Genomic DNA, 23,950 nt, shown 5'->3' on the forward strand with positions numbered 1-23,950 from the left:
GCTCCGCAGCATGTGTGATGTTCCCGGACCAGGGATGGAACCTATGTCCCCTGCATTGGCAGGCAGATTCTTAATCACTGTGCCAACAGGGAAGCCCCCAAATGGGTTTTGAAGGTAAAGATGAAGGGTTTGCTTATGAATAAACTTGATCTGCTAGGAAATTGAGATAACTTTTTTTTTTAGCTCTTTATTGGAATATAATTGCTTCACACTCTTGTACCAGTTTTTGAGGTACACCAAAGTCAATCAGCTGTATTTATACACATATCCCCATATTCCCTCCCTCCCATGACTCCACCCCACCCTCCCTGTCCTGGGCCTCTGAGGCATCACCCATCATCGAGTTGATCTCTCTTTGTTATACAGCAACTTCCCACTGGCTGTCTATTTTACAGTTGGTAGTATGTATATATCTATGCTACTCTCTCACTTCGTCCCAGCTTCCCCTTCGCCCCCCGCCCCCCCAACCTTGTGTCCTCCAGTCCATCCTCTGCATCTGCATCCTTATTCTTGTTTTGTTACTGGATTCATCAGTACCATTTTTTTTTTTAGATTCCGTATATATGAGTTAGCATACAATATTTGTTTTCCTCTTTTTGTCTTACTTCACTCTTTATGACAGACTCAAGATATATCCACCTCATTACATATAGCTCCATTTCATTCCTTTTTATAGCTGAGTAATATTCCATTGTATATATATGCCACATCTTCTTTATCCATTCATCTGTTGATGGGCATTTAGGTTGCTTCTATGTCCTGGCTATTGTAAATAGTACTGCAATAAACATTACGGTACGTGTTTCTTTTTGAATTATGGTTTTCTCTGGCTATATGCCCAGTAGTGGGATTACTGGATCATATGGTAGTTCTATTTTTAGTTTTTTAAGAAACCTCCAAATTGTTTTCCATAATGGCTGTACCAACTTACATTCCCATCAACAGTGCAGGAGAGTTCCCTTTTCTCCACACCCTCTCCAACACTTGTTGTTTCTAGATGTTTTGATGATGGCCATTCTGATCGGTGTGAGGTGATACCTCATTGTGGCTTTGACTTGCATTTCCCTGATGATTAGTGATGTTGAGCATCATTTCATGTGCTTGTTGGCCATCTGTATGTTTTCTTTGGAGAAATGTCTATTTAGGTCTTCTGCCAATTTGTGGATTGGGTTATTTGCTTTTTTGGTATTAAGCTGCATGAGCTGCTTGTGTATTTTAGAGATTAATCCTTTGTCCAGTTGCTTCGTTGGCAAGTATTTTCTCCCATTCTGAGGGTTGCCTTCTGGTCTTGTTTATGGTTTCTTTCGCTGTGCAAAAGCTTTTAAGTTTCATTAGGTCCCATTTGTTTATTCTTTTTTTGTGAGGTGGGAAAGGTTACAGCAAAAATAGATTCTTCAGGACAAGAATAGCAGTGTAATTTTTGACATTTTAACTCATGATGCCCATTAGATTTCTAAGTGGAAAAGTCAGGTAGCGCCTAAGGATATTATTTGGAGCCACTAAGTCTGAATAGGTGAGTGTATATAGATAAGTCCAGCCACTGAGATCCAGACAAATCACTTATTTTCTCTATGTTGCACTCTTTTGGTTCTACTGGTCACTCAAGACTGGCTTAGAAATCATACATTAGGGTATCATCACCTGTGTCTTCTACTCTGCTCTGCAAACAACTGCATGGCACTTCCTGAATAGTGTTGTACTTGCCTGTCAATGGGCCATCTCCTCCACTGTACCATATGTTCCTTGAGGAAAAGGACTATAGTGCATAAGTGATTCTTGAGTGAAAGAATAAATAAAAAATCTTTGCATGTAAGATAAAATCTAAGTACTCTTCCTCTCTGTCTACCTTGCCTCTGGCTACTCTTCCCTATGTTTACTACACTTCAGCCATCTCTGTTCGTAGTTCCTTACAGGCATACCACATTCTTAACTCTCTTAAGCCTCAATGGCATTTTCCTTAATAGAATGCCTTTCTCCTTCATTTTTGATCTGCTGATGCATTATCAGTCATCAGGTTCTGGTTTAAATGCTAAACCCTGAGACATACTTCCCAAACCTTCGTTCTAATCCACCTTTATTTTGTCTCTCCTAACGGTCTAAATTTGTGACTTAATAAGCATTTTTCACAGTTTGTAGAATTATAAGTATTTGTATGTTTTTTTCTTATCTACTTTCTTAATAACTTTGTGAGAACAAAGGGCGTGTCTGTTTTGTTCGTTAATGTGTACCCAACCCTCCTCATCACTATACCAGACACTTAGTAGACCCTTTATAAAATGTTCTGGACACATACAAATAAAAAGCTCCATATATTTGTATTACTGTCATCAAATGTGCATAATACAGTCAATGTATTTGTGATTGTTTTCACTGCATAAAACCATAACACCTTTTGATAAAAATGCTTTAATCTGTTTTATCTTACAATTGGGGAAATACAAGTTTATGGACTAAGGCTAAGAATTAGTCTCCTGTTTGTCTAGCAGCATCTAGTTTTTATAAGTATGTAAACTTTTTCCCTTTTATGTGGAAAATGTGTACTTTCCAAAATTAGATCATCTATAGAGAATGTTCCATTTTTTCTTTTCACTATTTTAGCATATGATGTAAAAGCATATCCAAAATGTATATGCATTTCTGAGAAACCATAACAGTATGAGCAACTATTTTTCAAATTTGTTTTATCAAAAACACAAGTTTAAGAAACTCTATTTAAGAAATATTATAACTCTAAATCACTAAATTGGAAAATTTATGCATCAGTGAACAATTATTTTAACATTTAAAGTTATTTTCTTATAACTCTTGTTGAGATAACAAGTTCAATATAAACACCTCCTAAAAATTCTTTGAAGATTTTCAAACCAATAATGTTTTGAGTATATTATTTATACTAACCAAATTTTAATACTTTTTATTATTTTAAGAAACATACATATATTTATAAAATTAAATACAACTGTCATTCCCAAATTTATTTAAAGCAGCTATAGCTATAGAAACCTATAAAATATTATACGTCTTCTTTCATAAGTAGCAAAGACTATTTATAAAATTAAATATTATTAAATTGTCATTTCATTCAGTCATTTGAGCCTATGATAGGGTGAAACTTGTCAACTGAATCAATTTGAATATATTTTATCTCCTCTGCAGTTGCTGAAGTCTTTTCTCTGTATGGAAGCCTTACTTTAGAGTTAATTAATCGTATAGTTAGAATTAATAAACATTTGGAAGCAGGAAGAAGGGACTAGATCCATATTCCTCTAAGAGTTTGTCTCAAGAAACTCTCCATGGAGATTTTATCTGAACCTTTATTTTATACTGCTTTTTATAATAGTAACTAGTAAGTTTCATTTTCAGAAGGTATATAAAATCCTTAGAATATGGAAGAAAAAACAGAATTTTTCTATAATTTTCTGAAATCCTAGTGTAAGAACTAGCCAAAAATTAAAATATTGCACTTGCCACTGTTGTTACAAAATAGCTATTGAACAAATTTGTTTAGGTTAATAAAATATATTCAATAAAGGATTAATCTACAAATTATTTCTATAATTTTAATATTTTGAATTATTAGTATGCTTATGTTAAAATAGATGTACATTTAAAATATACCCTTCAATTAATCCTCTGACACTACAAAGATGACTTACAAGTCTCCAAAAATGTAAGAAAAGGAAAGAAAAGAAAAAGAAATTTTCATAATGCAGTCATTTTAGAAGGGGTAAAAATTCGGTGCATTCTATATAACCCATATTAGGGAATATAGATACTAGAATATAAATGTTTATCAATAAAAATGTATATGCCTTCAAACATATATTCTACTGATTAATATTTTGAAAGTTTTAAGATTAAAGTTAGGGAAAGGAAATCTCAACATAATATTAGGAGAGAGAGCTAAATGAACCATGCAAAAGAAAGTACATTCAAACATTTTCTAGCAATAGAATTTAAGGGTATTTTGTTGTTTTCTAATGTCCTTTCAATTTCTCTTTTTCCAGTTTAAAATTTTCAAAGATTGACAGAATTACCACTAAAACTTCTTTTCAAAGAAACAGTACATGATTTAATGAACAAAAATTTGCTTTCTCAAGTGTTCATAAAGTTTTTCAAACCAAAATTTATTTTGATATGTATATTAACCATATTATTGGCAGAAGATGATATTCATCAATCTGTAGACGTGATTATAACATCTGAAGACGTTCTTGAACAGGTGCTTAATACAATCTGGCAAATTGTACTAACTACGATTTGTACTGACAATTTTCAGTGATATTAAAAAATCAACCACATATTTGCGTAAGTCTACAAGAGGGTTTGGTTTGTACTTCTTAATATACATAAAAATGCCATGATTTGCTGATTTCTATTTATTTGATATCTTTACTATTTATTTCCTTTATATGTATCTAGTTTACTATGAAAATTATCTCTGTTGAAACTAATTTATTCTCTCAGGTTAATCTCTTGGCATTTGGAGTTATCATATACAAAGTTTTTCGTCACACTGCAGGGTTGAAACCAGAAGTTAGTTGCTATGAGAACATAAGGTAAGTATTTCTTCAATTGTATTTTCTTTAGTAATTAAAAGCTTTAGTAACTTCAAGTACAAATAATTTTTAGAAGGACAATTTTTAAATGATTTTTTCACACTTTCCCCACCATATTTGAAATATTTATTGTTAAATAACATTTAACATATTTAATAAGCCTATCATCAGCACAGATTAAACAGTAAGTAAAGCAATCTTTTTGAACATACTCTGCTTTGAAAGAAAAGATGATGACCGCATTTTAAGACAAAAGTTGGTCTTAGGAATCTTCTTTTGCAAAGCATTTCCCAGCGTTCAGTAACTGTGTTTCTTTCTTGTGTTTCCTGGTTTGCATGCTGCCATGATTTTTCCTCAACTCCTTCCCTTTAAAACTGATTTATTGAGACCTTGAAAATGGTTTGTTCAGGAAAAACTGAAGTGTACTGTAGGGAACATTAGAAACAACTGAGGTTTGGGTACTTGGGAACACTCCTGTAGTTTCAATATCTTACACAAGATTTATAGTTAGGATTTAGCAAATGTTTGATCAATTACTTTCTTTTACTCCTCACCATTCATAGTTACATGTAGTTTGCTGGTTTTAATAAAGTTGAGAAGGACCCATTTTCTGTGGTACACTGAAAAAACGTCTTCTGCAGTAAAGAATGACTGCACTAAGCACGAAGGAGAAAATAAGCATAGGTTGCCTCATTTTCAAAGCAGTGAGCAGGACTGAATATTGTTTTACCAAAACTCATAGTCAATAAGTTGAAAATATGTAAAAGTGAGTATGTGCCTGTATTTTTTTAAGAAATCAGCATTCTAATATGAATTTACTTTGGAGTAACTGTATTGCAAAAGAAAAAAAAAATCTTGTTTTATATCTTACACATTCTTCTCTACTAAGCCTGAAAGGAAAGCAGAAGCTTCCTTTGATGTCCTGCCCATGTGCTGACCTAAATCCACATGGTATACTCTTCAAGGTTTCTTAGGGAGAAGACTTCCTAACAGCTATATGTCTTACCTTCAAGAGTTCCTGCAACATTAGATTTGAAATCAAAGCATACACACTGCAGTACACCAGATGAAAATATTTTAAGATGAAGGAAATTCCTTGAAAAATACCAGATTTTAAAAATGCTGCCTTGAATTCGGAAGCACATCCCGGCCACAGTGCACTGGTATACCCTAGCCTCTCCCATGTAATTATAGCACAATTTGTCAGTTTCAAAATTGTTGGTGATCTTTACCGAAGATTTCTTGGTTATTCAAAAATTGACTTCCCACATAATTTGAGGATATGTTAAGTATGCATAGCTTTCATAGCTGGAACACTGCAAATTTGTTCTAGGTCTTGTGCCAGAGGAGCCCTTGCTCTCCTGTTCCTCCTTGGCACCACCTGGATCTTTGGAGTTCTCCATGTTGTTCATGCATCGGTGGTGACAGCCTACCTCTTCACCATCAGCAATGCCTTCCAGGGGATGTTCATCTTCTTATTCCTGTGTGTTTTATCCAGAAAAGTAAGCAATTTTTATTTTGGTCAGCCTTACAGTATATTTATGTATTATCAGTTACCGAATTGATAAAAAGTCTCATTCTCATAGATGTATGACTTCTGCCTTTATTGCCTAAATGCAGTAAATTTTAGCATCGACATGATCTGAACACCTAGTTGTTCACAGGAAAATGTGCTTTTAAAAAACTTGCTAGTAACAAGAAATAGAAATAACAGCTTATATTCACTTGAGTGTATTCTGACAGATACTCAGAAAGCAACAATAATTTAGAAAACCAAATATAACAATTTAGTATGATTTGAAAATAATTTGATGTGATTGTTGCAAAAATGTTTCACATTTCTTTTTTTTTTTTTCAGATCCAAGAAGAATATTATAGATTGTTCAAAAATGTCCCTTGTTGTTTCGGATGTTTGAGGTAAACAGAGAGAACTATGGATCATTATTGCTACAGAAATTAAAAAAAGCCAAGCTGTGGATGGGCAATGTATAAAAATGACTCAGATTGTCCAGTTATTAATTACTAGATAATCAAATATTTTAAATCCATTTTTCTGTTTACTGTGTAGGAACTGTAGATAATATGAGATAAAATTATGTACCATATAGCTATAGTAAGCTTTCCTACATGACTTAGTTAGTTATGTCAAAAATAGTATTGCAGATATTTGGAAAGTAATTGATTTCTCAGAGTGATGTCACTACGCCCAAGGAAAGATTTTCTTTCTAACACAAAAAAAATGTATGAATGTCCTGAAGGAAACCACTGGCTTGATATTTTTGTGACTCATGTTGCCTTTGAAACTAGTCCCCTATCACCTTGGTAATGAGCCCTGTTACAGAAAATGGAACATAAGAGAATGAAGGGGTAGAATATAAAACAGTACAACGGGAATGACTGTTCTAACGATGAGATGTATTTTGAGCTAATGTTGTTTTGTAAACTCGATGAGAAATTAGAGATAAAACAAAGAATTGAATAAACACATCTTACCATTCTGTGAATTGTTCTGAACTTGAATTTCTGCTGAAACAACTTAGACCTGTATTTGTTATATCCATTTTCTATTCTAATCATCTATAAAGACACAAAATGTCACAAAAGAAAAAACTAAACATTTCTGTTCTGTTTTTAGGTTAACATTAGAATGAAGTATCTGCTCTTTCTATACTTATTTCACAGATTGTGACTTCAAATGCTTATTCAGTAGTACATAAATGTGTCAAAATATAATATTGTTCATGCCTGTAAATGTAAAAATTTTGTATATAAACCTAAAGTACTCTGTTCCATAACCTTTCAGTGCAGTGAAAAATATTGTATCTCATTAGGCTAGTATATTCAAGTTATTTTTTTTTAATTTTAGAAATATTGTAGTTCACACTGCAATATTCCCTTTTAACTTACTATTTTTAAAAGGGCATTGTAAATATGAAAGCATTCATAAAGTGGATTGCTATTTTTTTCTGTTCAGAAAAGTACACATTTGAAAATGTTATTTATAACAAAGAAATCACTAAGAATTGTAAAAACTTTCACAGAGGATCTATTTTCTGACAGTTTTCCACTGTTAAAGCATATCTGCTAAAATGTAAGGCTTCTATCCTCAAATCTTCTCATTAAAATGTAGAAGTGATTTTATTGCAAAAAGTATGTAATTGTTCTGCACCTACCTGTAAAAGTATGCCAATGCACTAAATGTTGTGATTTTAGCTTAATTTCTCCAGCTGCTAAAAGGAAGTCTGTCAAATCTTGCTCTAACAAATAAAATGTTATCTAAATGAATCCTTCTACTGCTTGGCTGAGTTATTTCTAAAGAAAGATGAGCTACCTGCCAATGTCTTAAACATTTTTAGAGGATTTGTGATAATAACTTTTTATTTGATCTTTTGATCTCTTATATGGTCGCCTATGACCTATTATTATTATTATCATTATAGGACAGTGCTATTGGAATAAGATTCTGAAAAAGTAATTTGTTCGATCAGTTTATACAAACTATGTGTAGTGGGCAGAATAACGGTCCTCCCAAAATGCCCACATCCTAATCTTCAGAACACATGAATATGTTAGGTTACATGAATAGGAGAATTAACCAGCTAACAGCTAATCTGCTAACCTTGACATGAGGAAATTATCCTGGATTATCCGGGAGGGTCCCATGTAATCACAAGTTTTCTTATAAACGGAAGATAGCAGCAGAAGAGGGAGCCTGGCAAAACAATGCAGCACAAGGCATACTCAACCACACAGTCCTGGCTTTGAAGATGGAAACAGTCCGCAAGCCAAGGAACGTAGGAGGCCCCTGAAAGCTGAGAAAGGCATGGAAATGGAAGCTTTTAGAAGGAAGTCAGCCCTGCTGTACCTTTGCTTTAGACCAGGGAGACCCAATTCAGACTGTGTGTTGTTTTAAGCCACCAAGTTTGTTGAAAATTTGTCACAAGTTTATTGATATGTTTTGAAAATTTGTTACAGCAACTATAGGAGCTACTACTATGCAAATGTGTATTAATAACATCTTTAGAGATAAGCAAGTATTCATATCATTAGGGAAAACCTTAAATCCAGCATCTTGTTTTCATCAACCCTCCCATAGACATCACTGAATAAAACCTATAGTATGAGATTTCAGACCTTCTCATAACTGCTTACTTACCTTTTTATTAGGTAAGGATCTCTCCCTTCTTTTTTTAAATAGTGTGTGCACACATTTACATATATGTTTATTGCATTAAATGCCCCACAGTACTTGCTCCCTGTTTTTATAATCCACAAGAAAAAGGGTTCAAAAAAGTTTTTCACTGGGCTCTGTTTTAAAAAATACAAAAATGAACATTACGATGAGGGTAATGTGTTAAGACGCTGAACTGAAAAGTACATACAAAAGTACACACAGCTGCTGGCAACACACTTTCGATGTGTGGACCCCGGGCCCTCAGGCAGAGTGCAGTGAAGCCATGTCCCCTGAGGCCCAACAGCTCGGCCTCAGCTGGACCCAGGGTGACCTGCTGCCTGGGGGCTCACCTGCGTCCCGGAGTGATACCGTCCCACAACAAGGGCATCACCTGTCACACCTTCAAATGCCCACACACCACACACTTAATTGACATTTAAAAAATTTAAAACCACTCTCAGTCTGTGAGTGGGCGTTGAGATCCTACCTCCCTAGTTTTCACGTTTGCCCTATAAGTTTCTCCAGTTCTGCTAGACTGTTGATCTTTCCCAGGACTTTCTATGGTTTACCACATCCCCTGTTTCTGGAGCTTCCTCCTCGTTATCATCATTAGTCTGACAAACATCTGCTTATCCCTAATGTATCTCTCTCTATGAAGCCTTTCTGGATTCACACAAGGAATTAATCACTTCTGCTTTTGTGTCATCACTCCATCTAGTACTTACCTATTTTAACATTTATCACATTGTATTGCAAGTATTTAGTCCGAGCTCAAGAAAGTCATTGTACCAAGTTTTGTTCTTCTTTGAAGGCAGGTACCTTCCCTTTTTTGCTTTATGAGTCATGTTAGTGCCTTCTTCTGTTTTGTGACAACATGGTTGGTGTGATAAGAGAGTCTGGACCCTCCGAACAGCCTGGCTTTTGCTCTTTAGGTATTCCATACTGAAAGCCCATTGGGTGAGCCAGCTTTCTCAGGTAAAGTCCTCCATGCTTATCTCTACTATCATTCAGTTAGGTGGAAGAGGTGGTCCAGCCATCTCAAATTAGTGAAGTGGAGCAAGCAAAGGAATTAGGCCAGCAATGTAGCCTTGAGCTCATAATATGGCTTCAACTCAGTTCTTCCAGGGAAGATCTTTGGGGATTTGTAAGGAGCTTGCCAGACTACTAATAAAGTAGAGCTTCATTTTCCATTTGGCTGTTACTCCTCACGTACCACTTCCTCATTTGATAGTGAGAGGAGTAAATATTAGGATTTGAGACTCAATTTCTTCAACCTCTAAAATGTATCACAAATTTATTAATAAGTATTAATTTGCAAACTCTTATGAGCAAATGGGGTTGGGAGAAGGGTTATAGTATTTCAAGGGATTCAATCAAAGAACTTAATACTTTAAGGTGGGCCTCGAACAATGAGCAGAATGCACACCAAAGAAATAGATAAGTTCCCTGACTGTGTAAAAACTTGCTATTGACTGGAGACCCTATAATCCCCTAATTAAAAAAATCTGTTGGTTTATTGATTACACTGTGGTTAGGAAAAGTATGTTTATACACAATATAACAATTTTAAAAGGTACGAGAAAAATCTATAAACAAATACTCCACAATCTTCATGCCAGGCATAACCAACAATCTATACACAATCATTAACACCATTTCTTCAGTCCTTTTTAATTCAGTGCCCCCCCCAATTAAACAAAAACCCTGCATTTCTTAATTTTCCATATATTTAAAGTTATTGCACCCATCTTCAATGACTTACAAAATATGAGCTGTTTCTATGTATCAAGATTATCCTCTAATTTTTCCAACATGAAATCTTTAAGAAGAGCATGAATTATTGATTCAGTAAAGTACAGAAAGAGTACCTATTGTTCAGACTTTTCTGCTACCTAGAATATCTTCTCCCATGCAAATTCTACCCATCATTCAAGACGCCTAGTCTAAAACCTCTCAGATCAATTTGTCCTTATTAATTTCCCCAGGCACTACAACTATAGCACTTACAAAGTGTGCAAAATAACATAGCACTTAGTAGGGGTTGTTAAGTCATCATGCAGTGTTCAAAGTTAAAACTTTTAGGTTTTAGGCTACAGATATGAGAGAAATAACTGGGAGATGGCATTTAAAGGGAAAAAAAGACTGCTTCCTGAAATTTGATACAGGTTTCAATCGTTAAATTGCGTGATTTCATTTAATTCTTACAGTAACATGTGCAATTTTATCCTCATTTTTTGATGGCAAAAGTGCTCAATGTCACACAGCTAGGAAATTACAAAATTAGTATTTAAACTGAAAGTCATAGCTCCTTCTGCTCCCCTATGGAAACTCTGAGGAACTTGTTCGGATCTCTCAGATAGGAAGTTAAAGTGATGGGATTCATACCCAACCTTTCTGCCTCTCAGTCTAGAGCATATTCCACTGTTCCGTAGCTATAAACTCATATCATACAAGGATAACACTCCTGTTTACAATTATGTTCTTTTGGGTATGGAGGAAGTGTGACATGCTTTTCTAACGTGTTTGCTACATGCACAGGCAATTTGGGATGTGTATTTCATATGTTTTAAGGTGAAGTATTTTTCTTCTTTTCTCTTTGCTTCACTGCCCATTCTCTGTACATTTATTCCAATCCCCCATCCCTACTTACACCCTCAACCAGGCAATTTATTTTAGCTGCCTGATATATATTCTTCCATTTTTTACTTCTTGTTCATATCATCATATTCAAACAATTAATATGAGATCACATTTTAAAAACACCTCTGTTGTCACATGGAAAGCTAATGGGTATATTTCATTCATTCCTTTTAAGTGACTGAATCATATTCCATACTAAAGATGGACCATCACTTGCACAGCTGGTATGCAATCTGGATTAATGCAATAATACATTGGAAGAATTTAGTATCTTTCAGGAGTAACGTTCTCCATGCTATGTAACTTGGTTTAGTTGTTAAAATACTGAATGCCAACAGTGATTTTTTTCTTATGAGGGATGTGAACCCATGTTGAGAAGCCAAAGCTCTATAACCTTTTCATTGATATAGAAGTTGCTTGTTATTTCTTGTAACTATTCAGTGAAAAATATCATGCCATGGATTTGAGATCACGAAGCTCCTTGAGCATTTTCATTTAAGTGAAAAGGATTTGAATTACTTACCCTAGATAGAAGGCTTGAGCAAGCATTAAGATCAGTAAGCAATCTGAAAGTACAGAACAGTTTACTTAGTATTTCATTCAGAGGTTATACGTCATAGGTTTGCATGGTAGTTACAATAAATATAAAATGAGAGGATTAGATTAGCTGCAATGGATCTCTTCCGGTGCCAATGTACCACGATTCTAATTTCAACCCCCCACTTTGAGGCATTGTAAATAATAAAATCTATAAAGTGTATTACAATTTTATCCACTCAAAAATAAGGGAAAAAATAATAGGTTTCTTGCAAAATTGTTCTTAAGAAATGTGATTTCCTTTCCTATTGGGCTGCAATTTGCCATATATCAGCATCCAAGGGCCAGGCTGCTCAACCTGAAAATGATTATTTTCTTTCTTTTCTTTAATGTATCAGAAGTGGATCTAAAAGAACCTCCAGTGTGCAGGGGGGTTAATTATCTTGGCAGTCAGTTAAGCTTTGTAAGTTTTAGGTGATAAGAACAGAGCCCTAAAAAGACTCCCTGCTACTGCTGCCTGCTGTGAAGAAAGAGCCTTGTGCTGCCACCACTGCAAATATTGTTCAAATTACCCTAAAATTTCCCTGGTTTTCTGTGCATCTAGTTCCTGGAGAGTGGCACCGCTCCAGTGAGGTCATTTATTCTGTCACTTCAGCCCACTCGGCAGTCATGACAACTACATCTTTCACTCAATCTAATGCAGGAGGCTTTTCTGCAAGACCTTCTGTGACCCGAGTGAGGAAAGTAATTATTCAAAACAAGATCGCTTCTTGTTTCTCAAGTGCCACCCACTCCTCTGCAGAACCACCTAAATGCTCCCCAATTTGATCTTCCCACTCAGAGCAATCTCTCAGATTCTCCTAAAGGAATGTGTATATAAACAGCCACCTCTCAAATCTTAGAACTTCACTTTCAGAGAGGCAACATGGTGTGGCAGGTCACTGCAGTCCGAGTGCGTGAGCTAGAGTTCCTTTTCTACCTCTAGTGAGATATGGGATCTCAGGCTAGGTATGCCCTGTGACTCAGCTTCTCTTCTAGGAAATGGAGATAACAGCAAGACCTACTTCATCACGTTGTTGTGACAATTAAATCAACTAATATATGGAAGATAATTACTACAGTGTTTAGCACATAGCAAAGGATATTGAAGGATTAGCTATAATTTTTATAACCTGGGTGAACAGCTATTGACTGTGCACCTACTAAGTACCAGGGACTGTTATAGGTATGTGGTGGAATTCACTAGTAAAAACCAAATTAATAAAAAATAGGCATACATTTCTTATATAAAGTGAGGATTTCCACATGATTGTTTGAGAAGCAAGTTATTTCTGAAATTGGTGAGGAAACAGTAAAAATAAAAGTCAGTCATGATAAAGTCAAATTGTAGGTTCACTTTATTTTCTACCACCTCCCAAATAACCTTTCCATCTCCACCCTACCCCATTCAAAACCTCAAATATCACTGCCATCCATTGTAAAGCTGCTACGATGTCAGGGAGAATTTTAAATGTTCAACATTGCTGACACGCCCTTTGGAGTAGGGGTACAGCCTGGGCCCCTGCACTGCTCTGGACATAGAAAATCTCTGCCCCTGCAGGGCTAAATGTCCTACAGTTTGATTAAAATGGTTTTCCTGTATAAAGTTGCATTGACATATTTTTATTTAAATATAAATGCTATGAGCATATAAGAACAAAGAGTATAATCTCTTCTTTAAACAGTACCTAAAAGCGAAGATAATTTGTTATTCTCAGCTTTCCATATATTCCTATAAAAGACTGAGAAATTCATACTGGCATCATTTAAGTACTTCATCTTCTTTGTGCAGGACAATTTGCAGTCATTTCATTTGCTCTTGCCTAATGTAAAACCATAGAAACCATGCTCCTTTAGAACATAGTCTTGATTTCTTTAAAGGCGAAAGCAAATGAGCTATTTTAATACTTGAGAAAAAAATAAAAACGAATCTTCAGTAGAAAGGAAGAAATATTCTTTAATAAATGCCTCTTACTCATATGTAAAATGCACTTGTTTTTACCTATTCTTATGCTATTTAAATTTTCAGCATTGTTTCCTGAACAATAAGATGTCGTTGTTATTATATAAAGGCAATTTCTAGTTTCCATATTTAGTAAACTAGATATTGCAATTTTTTGAGATAAATGAACCAGGAATTCTATTAGTTACTAATTTAAGAATTCAGTCATTTTGTTTTATCTGTCACCCTCACCTGCGTACCTCATCATTCTGATAAAGAATGCCTCACAGGTCAGATACATAGTTCTTTATTCTTTTATGAGCTAACGTATAAGACATGTTTAGCATTGTGTGATTTTTTTTTTCTCAAGTAGATTTGCATGCATAGCTTGGATAAGCTGAATAACTACATAACCAAACTTTTTTTTTTTCTACTTGTTGGGACAAGTAGAATAGGAAGCTCACTCTTGCTCACCAAATCTCTATTTCCTTGAGACCAAGAGTATAATGCTGTTTCTTAGTATCCTTCTGTTTTCTTTATAAATCTCAGAAAATGCAAGTGGATTAATATATTCTTTTGGATGTGGACATGATGTGATTTTATACATGGAGCATTATGTACGTTCAACCTTCTTACAAGATAAATTTAAGGCACTTTATAAACATGGATAAAATATAAACTAGATATTATTAATGCAAAACACATATAAGAATTGAGTCAAAGGAGAAATAAGGCTACAACCATAAAATAGAGTTAAAACATGAGTGCTTTATTCATTCAGGTTCTATCCTGTGACCTGTTGCTGTGTAACCACACCACTCCAAAACTTAGTGTCTTAGAAAAATAATTTACTATTGTTTCTCACATTTTTGTCAGTTGATTGGGCTAGTAGGAAAGCTCTCACCCAGGGTTTCTCACGAAGCTGCAGTCAGATGTTCATTGGGGCTATAGCCATCTCACATGTCTGTCCACCACCATCTCCACAGGGGCTGCCAACCAAGTACCAATCATGGTCTCTCGATGTCATTTGGGTTTCACACAGTGTGGAATCTGGGGTCCTGGTGAGAGCATCTCCAAAGCAAACATCACAAGAGACCCTGATAAAGGCTGAAAGTCTTCCTACCACCTGGCCTCTGAAGGCATAAAGTTTACTTCTACCAAAGTAGTCACAAAGTTCACCCAAATTTAAGAGGTTTGAGGAATAGATCCACCTTTCAATGGAGTCACAAAGTCACATGCATAAAAGCATGGAACTGGGAAATATTACTGAGGTCATTTTGGGAAAATATAATCTGCCGTAAGTTTTATGCTCTTGCTAATATCTATGTATCACAATAATATCCTTTCATTAGACAAAGTAATGGATTCAATAGGACTGCTTCCTAAACTGTCCTTGAGTATCATCCAATGAAGTCACACCAAAGAATAATTCAGTGAAAGCAATAAAAGCCATAAAAGTCCCAAATTATATGACCCAGGTAACTATGTTTTGCTATTGTATCTGAATCCAGATGATTTAAAAATCCATGTCTATGTCAGTATTTCCCATAGTACATCCTAGTACTGCAAGCACCAGTATTCTAATTAAAGTTAATAGGGTCCTATTTGAAAAAATAAAGTAATATACGTATTCCATAAGTAAAAGTTTTTGAGAAAACCTGCATAGATTTCACCTAACCTCTGCCCAACTCTACCACTAACTGTGTCAGTCTGTCAATTCTTTTAATATATATTGAGGGTGAGTCAAAAATTATCTGCAGTCTGGCTATAGGATTTATTTTAATTAACTTTTAGAAAAAACAAATATATCATTTTTCAACAAAGTCTCCTTGCTTTTCAATACACTTTGTCCATGTGTACACAAGCTGTTGTATTCCCTCATTAAAAAATATTTTAGGCTGAGCTGCAAGCCACAAATGCACTGCTGTCTTCACTTCATCAGAAGTGAATCTTCATCCTCATAGGGCTGCTTTCAGGGGACCAAACAGGTGAAAGTCTGATAGAGCAAGATCAGGACTATAGGAAGGATGTTTTAAGGCCTCAAAGTGAAGTTTTTGCACAGTGTCGACAGTGTGGGCAGAAGTGTGTGGACATGTGTTATCATGCAAGATCACGATGCCCTTGGATAGCAGTCCTCTGCATTTAATCCGAAGTTTAGGCTTCAGCTCTTCAATAAGCATCTCACTGTAACAAGCACTGTTGATCGTTGAATGTTTTTCCTGATAATGTTCCAATACTGGCCCTTGAGAATCCCAGAAATCTGTAAGCATCAATTTTCTAGCTGATGATTGACTTTTGAACTTTTTATTGGTCAATGATTGAGGATGTTTCCATTCCATACTCTGCCATTTACTCTCAGGCTCATAATGATGAATCCATGTCTCATCACCAGTAATGATTCCCTTTAAGAAAATTTACCCTCCTCAGAGTATCAGTCCAAATTTTGTTTGCAGATATCCAAACACTTCTGTTTATACTCTGCCATGAGTTGTTTCAGTACCCATCTCACACAAACTTTTCAAAACCTAAGTCTGTCATGGATTACTTCTTTTTAAGGTGTTAAGGCATCCTCCCTATAGTCCTGATCATGCTCCATTGGACTTTCACCTGTTTGGTCCCCTGAAAGCAGCCCTATGTGGATGAAGGTTCACTTCTGATGAAGAAGTGAAGACAGTGGTGCATTTGTGGCTGGCAACTCAGCCTAAAACATTTTTTAATAAGGAAATATGAAAGCTTGTTGACAGATGGACAAAGTGTACTGAAAAGCAAGGAGATTATGTCAAAAAATGATGTACTTGTCTTTTCTAAAAGTTAATTAAAATGAATTCTACAGCCAGAGTGCGGGTAATTTTTGACTCACCCTTATAAAATGTTTTAAGAATTACTGCTGTTTTAAAAAACACACAAACAAAAAGGTTGGCATTAGCTTAGCATAGTTTTGCCATACCTTTCAACACTTCTTTACCCCCCACCTGCCAAGTACACTAACTGAGATCTGAGAAACCTCACAGAACATAGATTGGGAAGTACTGCTGTGATACAGCAGTGGTCCCCAACTTTTTGGCACCAGGGACTGGTTTCGTGGAAGACAGTTTTTCCATGGAAGGGGGTGGGGTGGTGGTAGAATGGTTCAGAAGGTAAAAGCGAGCAATGGGGAGCGATGGGGAGCAGATGAAGCTTCCCTCACTCACCCACTGCTCACCTCCTGCTGTGCCACCTGATTCCTAAAAGGCTGGATACAGGTAGCAGTCATGGACCAGGGGTTGGGCCCCCTGTGATAGAATTATTGACTCCATCTGTTAAGTTGGTCAGAAATATTGAGTAGCATTCTTTTTGAGAATAAACTCTAAGCCAAGTACCTGTTAGTTGTAAAATGAGACTCTTTTGTATTCAATTAATTCAGGAATGTAGTTGATAATTTTCTTGTGAAAACAACAAAAGAGGATTCAGTAGCTTTATTAAGTAGCGAACGAGGGGCATACCTTACGCATACAATATAACAAATGATTGGGTGATTGAGAGTCCAGACAGCGCGCCATCTGTGGCGTGGTGAGAGTAATTTAGTTAAAGTTCTCCCTGGCCAATACACAGACAAATATCAAGCTAGATGAACTTTACAGATACATTGATCTTAATACTAAATTTCAAGGTTATAAGTGTAAAATCCAAAGTCAGTGTGAAAACCTACTAACATGTTTCTTTCACTCACTTGATAACTTTCGAAGCAGTTTCAAGTTTAGGACATACTAGCAAATATTTAGTTCTCAAAAAAAAAAAACTATTATCCTGAAATTTAGAGGAACATTTTCTTTTTTGTAAAATTGCACATAAATTATTTTGTATTACTCATAATTATTATTCTAAAATTATTCATTGTGTAACTAGTAATAATGTAGTATTTTCTAAACTAATGTGAATTAACTAACACTTAGTAAATAAATGAATGCATATTCAAGTTTTTTTATTGGCATATAGTTGATTTACAATGTTGTGTTAATTTCTGCAAGTGATTTAGCTATACATATATATAATCTTTTCTTATATTCTTTTCCATTATGGTTTATCATAAGATACTGAATATAGGAACTTGTTTTTTTCCATATTCAAGTATTTTTAAGGTCATATAATTGTATCCAGTTCTGGCTCTGCTCTAGGCAGTTGATACTATTTACACAACAATATTTCTACACAGTGCTCTGACTAGAAATAAGAGAAGACAAATATTCAATATCAGAAAAATTAGGAAGAAAGTTTACATATACAAGGAATCCATTTCAAAAGTTTGATATATTTAGTGAGACCAAACTTAAGCTATGTCCTATTTTCTTTTTCTGTGACAATCTGAGTCAAAAAATTATGACCTAAAACAGATTGTACACTAAGACTGTATTTCATCTCGCCCAGATCTAGTTGTGGAACATTTTCAAGACAAATTGACAGATTCAAAAATAAAATGGGTGCTACCCATGACATTAAGGAACTTTTGAGTCTCTGATTCACTACGACAGTGTACAAAAGAGAAAGGGAAGTAATGAAGTTGTGTTTAAGGAAAAACGAATTTATGAATTAGTGAGGAATTAAAGACATTTTTAAAGGAAAGTAGTTTGCAGAGATACCTCCCCTGAGGCTACACGAAATTGAAAAGGCATCTACTGAATCTAAAAACAGCATTCAGTGTTATCGTCTTGTCTACCCTTTTAATGAATGATTTGTATGCAGCACTTCCAAGTGTGATGAGAGTATTACAGACTACTGAATCAGACATAATCACCCGATAGACCCAGCAGGGGAGGCTTGAGATAATAGGAAAAGGGTGAAAAATCCTATGTTCAAAAAGTGTTTTTCTCTGAAACCACCCAACCAACACAGCTTGTGAACACTACACACAAGATTACGAGGCCTTAGCCACAGCCTACACTTCTCATTTTTAAAGGGAAAATAACCACCACCAAAAGATTAGCCTGCTTCCTTCAGCACTTTGTCTCTAATAAGCTAAATCTCAAAGTGCGCGATAATGCCTTTTGGTGGCACTACAGGCACTAATATGCTTGAAATGAAGACAGCTATCTTGGTTTTAGTTAAATTCGTTTTCAAGAGGTGACATTCCAAAAGCATTGTATGCTAATGGAAACCAATGAGGAGACCTGTATACAGTTACCTGATCACTGGAAAACAGGTACACAAAGAAATAACACCAGTTTTTAAGCAAAGAATGATAGCTAAATTTTAAGAATAGCCTCCCTTATTGAAAGAACACATCCATGAGGGAAGACCGTGTGAGACATTCTTCTCTTTACTACAATGTTAAAAATAGACAACATCCTATAAAGATTAACATATAATAACATGGAAAAACTTCAACAGCTAAGATGCCTAAGTACAAAAAACTTGACAAATGTTAACACTTTTCTTATTAAAAAATGTGTTATAAAATACTGAAGCATATTATAATTTATAATCTACTTTCTGATAGAAAAGTAGAAACTGCAAGTTCTTTAAAAATCTCAAAGTGTGTATTTTTTCCAGTCCTCATAAATACTGTCATGACCATGCATATTTAAATTCTATTTCATGATATTTAAAATTCATGTAATTTTATGTCTTATGTGATGTGTAGTGAAGAATTAACCTTACCCAAAGAGAGGACTGAGCTTTGCCCTCAGCTCCTGGAAGGTGATCTCAAAATCTCCCTGGAATGTCTGGCCTGATGGGAGTGTCTTTGTTGGTCTATGGGCTTTGACGACCACACAGCGTGATTTATGATGGGAGATTTGGGCCACACCATATTGGTTCTGACCTCCAGAGGAACTGGAGGCCAAAAGTATTAGTTCAGTCTCTAGGAGAGAGTAGAGATTAAAGGTCAGCTGTGCAGGAAATACATAACTAAGCCTCAGTAAAAACCCTGGACACCAAAGGCTCTGGTGAGCATCCTTTGCTGGCAGTTCTCTGTGGGTATCGTCTGTCATGGTGGCCAGGAGAAGGTAATGCTGCCCATAACTCCAGGGGGATAAGAAACCCAGAAGCGCCATGTTTGGATCCCTCTTAGACTCTGCCCTGTGCAACTCTTCTCTTGGTTGACTTTAATTAGTGCTCTTTCACTATAATAAAGCTTTAATCATGAGTATAGTGTGTACTTGAGTTAGTTGTTTTAGTGAATTATCAAACCTGTGAGTGATCATGGGGACTCCTGAATTTGTAGTTATGTCAGTCAGGGTTCTCAAGAGAAACAGAAAAAACAAACATATGAACAATATATATATGATTTTTGTTAAAGAATTTTTTTTCTCTAGGAAACTTCGCTGTTTACTCTTAGGGCCTTCAACTGAATAGATTAGTTTTATCCACATTATTGAGGGTAATTTCCTTTTCTTAAAGTAAATTGATTGTAGATGTTAATCACATCTACAAAATATCTCAGAGTAGCACCCACACTAGTGTTTGGGTAAGTACCTGGGTAATAAAACCTGGCCAAACTGACATATTAAACAACAATCACAGTAGCCAACTGGTCTAAAGTGAGGGCAGTCCTAGGGACCCTTGAACTTATGGCTGGTGTCTGAAATGAAGGTAGTTTTGTGGGGACCACGCATAGTTGGCTAAACTCCAAAAATAAACACACAGATATAGTCAACTGATTTTTGACAAAGGTACAGAGGCAATGTAATAAAGAACAGTACGTTCAATAAATAGTGATGGAAAAAATAACTACCCATATAAAAATAATAAACCTATAAACAGACTTTACAAACACAAAAACCCTAAGATAGATCATAGACCTAAAAATAAAATGCTAAACTATAACATTTTTACAAAAAAAAATAGGAAAAAACCCTGTATAACCTTGAGTTTGGTGATAAGATTTTAGGTATAATTAAAGCATAGTTTATGAAAGAAAAATTGGTAAGTTGGACTTTTTTTAAATTAAGAACTCTTCTGCAAGGACACTGTCAAGAGAGTTAAATGACAAGTCACACACTGGGAGAAAATATTTGTAAATCACATATCTGATAAAGTATTTGTATCCAAAATATACAAAGAACTCTAACACCCAACAGTAAAAACCACACAATTTAAAAATGCGCAAAAGATCTGGACACTTCACCAAAGCAAATATACATATGGCAAATTCATCCTTTGTCATTAGAGAAATACAAATTAAAACAGCAAGATAGCGCCACATTAGGGTGACTAAAATCCAAAAAACTGACAACATCTATCACTGGCAAGAATGCAGAGCAATAGGAACTCTCATTCACTGCTAGTAAACACCATTCCAGAAGACAGTTTGGCAATTTCTCATAAGCTAAACACAGTCTTATCCTGTGATCCAGTAATCGTGCTCCTGGATATTTACCCAATTGACGTGAGAATTAATGTCTACACAAACCTGCACATGCATATTATAGAAGCTTTATCCATAGTCACTAAAAAATGTAAACAACCAAGATGTCCCTCAATAGGTGAGCTGATAAACAAACGGTGGGATATCCATACAACAAAATGCTATTTGGTGATTAAAAGTAATGCACTGTGAAGCCTGCAAAAACAAGGATGAAGTTTACATGCATATTACTAAGTGAAAGAAGCTGGTAGGAAAAGACTATATATTGTCTAATTCCATGTATATGACATTCTCCAAAAGTCAACATTTTAAAGACAATAAATAGATCAGTAGCTGCGAGAAGAAGTGGGGAGGTAAGATCTATGGATGAGGAAATACAACAGATATTTTTAGTGTGGTGAAACTACCCTGAATGACACTGTAATAGTAGACACATGATACTACACATTTGTCAAAAAATATAGAAAGCTACAGCACAGAAATTAAATCCTAATGTATGCAAATTTTTTAAAAATCACTTAGAAAGTTGAGGGATTCCAGGATGTAATACAGAATATGACAAGAGACTATAACTATTGCAAATAGATGATGCATCCTCACAGAAAGGAGGTAGGGGAAAGAGTGCCAAATGAAGTAACTTTGGAAATGAGTAGAGTCTATGGACTAAAGGGGGGAAAAAAAAGAAATGTACAGCAGCACTCTATTCTAGTTAATAAAATTGTTTCCCTTGGGGGTAAGGGTTAACAATTCTGAAATCACTATACATGTGTACTGGAATTTAACAAGTCAATAACAGTAAGGTGGATGCTGATAGCCAAATTTCTCACTTTGAAAGTGAGAAGTTGCAGTTAAGCAAGGAGGGAAAGTTAAAATGTTATATAAGGCAATGCGTTAAAGTTGGTGATACCCATATGAAGTGCTTAGTATAGATACAGATGATCACATGTTGAAATGCATGTGTGTTCATGTGCAGTGCAAATGTTTGTATACATAGGTTGGTAGACAAACATCTATTTAATTGCTCTAGAGAGTATAAAACAATGATAACCTGATAAACAATGAGCACATCTAAAACTGAGACCTTGATTTTGAATATCATTCTCCAATAAAAGGAACTGGGTTCCTTGAAGAAATGGCTCTTCTAAGAATGGGGCAGGAAATATACAACATGAGCCTGGGTTATCTTGTAATGCCAGAAAGTAAGGAGATGCTTAAAAAATGTTTTTTTGTTTTGCTTTGTTTTGTTTTTAATTATGGAAATATATCAAAAGGGCCAACTGAAAGAAGCTCCCAATGGCCAAAGCTGGAACACAACTAATCTTAGAGAGGTAAGGGCCATACATTGCAGAAAAATCAGTCTTTTCAGAAAGTGGTACTGGAACAACTCTACATCCACATGCAAAAAAAAAAAAAGAATCCACACACAGACCACAGACCTTTACCCTTCATGAAAATTCACACTGGAACCATGTAAATGTAAAATGCTAAACCATAAAACTCCTAGAAGATAATATAGGAGAAAATCTACGTGACCCTGGGTATAGCAATGGCTTTTTAGATAATACCAAAGGCATGGTTCATGAAAGAAATAATTGATAAGCTAGATTTTATTAAAATTTAAAACTTCTGCTATGCAAAAGGCAATATTAAAAGAATAAAAATACAAGGCACAGTCTTGGGGAAAATATTTGTGAGACACATCTGATAAGAGACTGTTTTCCAAAGTATATAAAGAGCTTTTAAACTTAGCCATAAGACACCAAGTGGGGAAAGCGAGGAGGGGATGAATTCGGAGATTGGGATTGCCATATATACATTACTATTAAGAAAAAACATACCAAATTGTACACTCTAAAAATATGCAGCTTATTGTCTGTTAACTGTACCTCAATAAAAGTTCTTAAAAAAAAAAACTTAGCAATAAGAAAATGAACAAAAATAGGCAAAAGACCTGAACAGACACCTCACCAAAAGATATACATATGACAAAAAAGCATTTGAAAAGAAGCTCAACACCATATGTCATTAGGGAAATGCAAATTAAAACAATAAGGTACCACTATTAAAACAGCCAGAATCCAGACAATACCAAATGCTGACAAGGATATGGAGTAACAGGAACTCTCATTCACTGCTGGTCAGAATGTAAAATAAGACATCCACTTTAGATGACAGTTTGGCAGTTTCTTACAAAACTAAACGTATGCTCCAGTGATCACACTCCTTAGTATTCAAGCAAAGGAGTTGAAAATTTATGTCCACACAAAAAATTTGCACACAGATGTTTATAGCAGCTTTATCCATAATTGCCAAAATTGGGAAGCTAACCAAGATGTCCTTCAGCTAGGTGGATGGATGAATAAACCCTTACATCCAGAAAATGAAATATTCAGCACAAAAGAGAAATGAACTATTAAGCCATGAAAATACATTAAAGAAATTTAAATGCTTATTACTAAATGAAAGAAGCCAATCTGATAAGGCTACATATACTTTGATTCCAACTATAGAACATCTGGAAAAGGCAAAACTATGGAGGCAGTAAGAAGATCAGTTGTTGCCAGGGGTTAACAGGAAGAAGGGATGAATACATAGAGCACAGAGAATTTTTAGGACAGTGAAAGTGTTCATATGATACCATAATGGTGGAGATATTTTGTAATACATTTGTCAAAACTCAAAGAATGCACAACACCCAAAGTGAACCACAGTATAAA

At 35.2% G+C, this 23,950-nt stretch overlaps 1 protein-coding gene across 2 annotated transcripts in view; it reads left to right on the forward strand.

Annotated features, from left to right (window-relative positions):
- ADGRL4 (adhesion G protein-coupled receptor L4) overlaps positions 1-7,834 on the forward strand; it is a 120,893-nt gene extending 113,059 nt beyond the window's left edge. For both annotated transcript variants that reach the window (XM_057715333.1, XM_057715341.1), the window contains 3 exons: positions 4,468-4,559; positions 5,893-6,061; positions 6,418-7,834. In XM_057715333.1, coding sequence (XP_057571316.1) covers positions 4,468-4,559; positions 5,893-6,061; positions 6,418-6,480 — 324 coding nt within the window. In that variant the 3' untranslated portion in view covers positions 6,481-7,834. The remainder of the gene's footprint in view (positions 1-4,467; positions 4,560-5,892; positions 6,062-6,417) is intronic.
- The last annotated feature ends 16,116 nt before the right edge of the window (positions 7,835-23,950 follow it).

Source organism: Hippopotamus amphibius, chromosome 1 (genome assembly GCF_030028045.1).
Source record: "Hippopotamus amphibius kiboko isolate mHipAmp2 chromosome 1, mHipAmp2.hap2, whole genome shotgun sequence".
Classification (NCBI taxonomy): Eukaryota; Metazoa; Chordata; class Mammalia; order Artiodactyla; family Hippopotamidae; genus Hippopotamus; species Hippopotamus amphibius.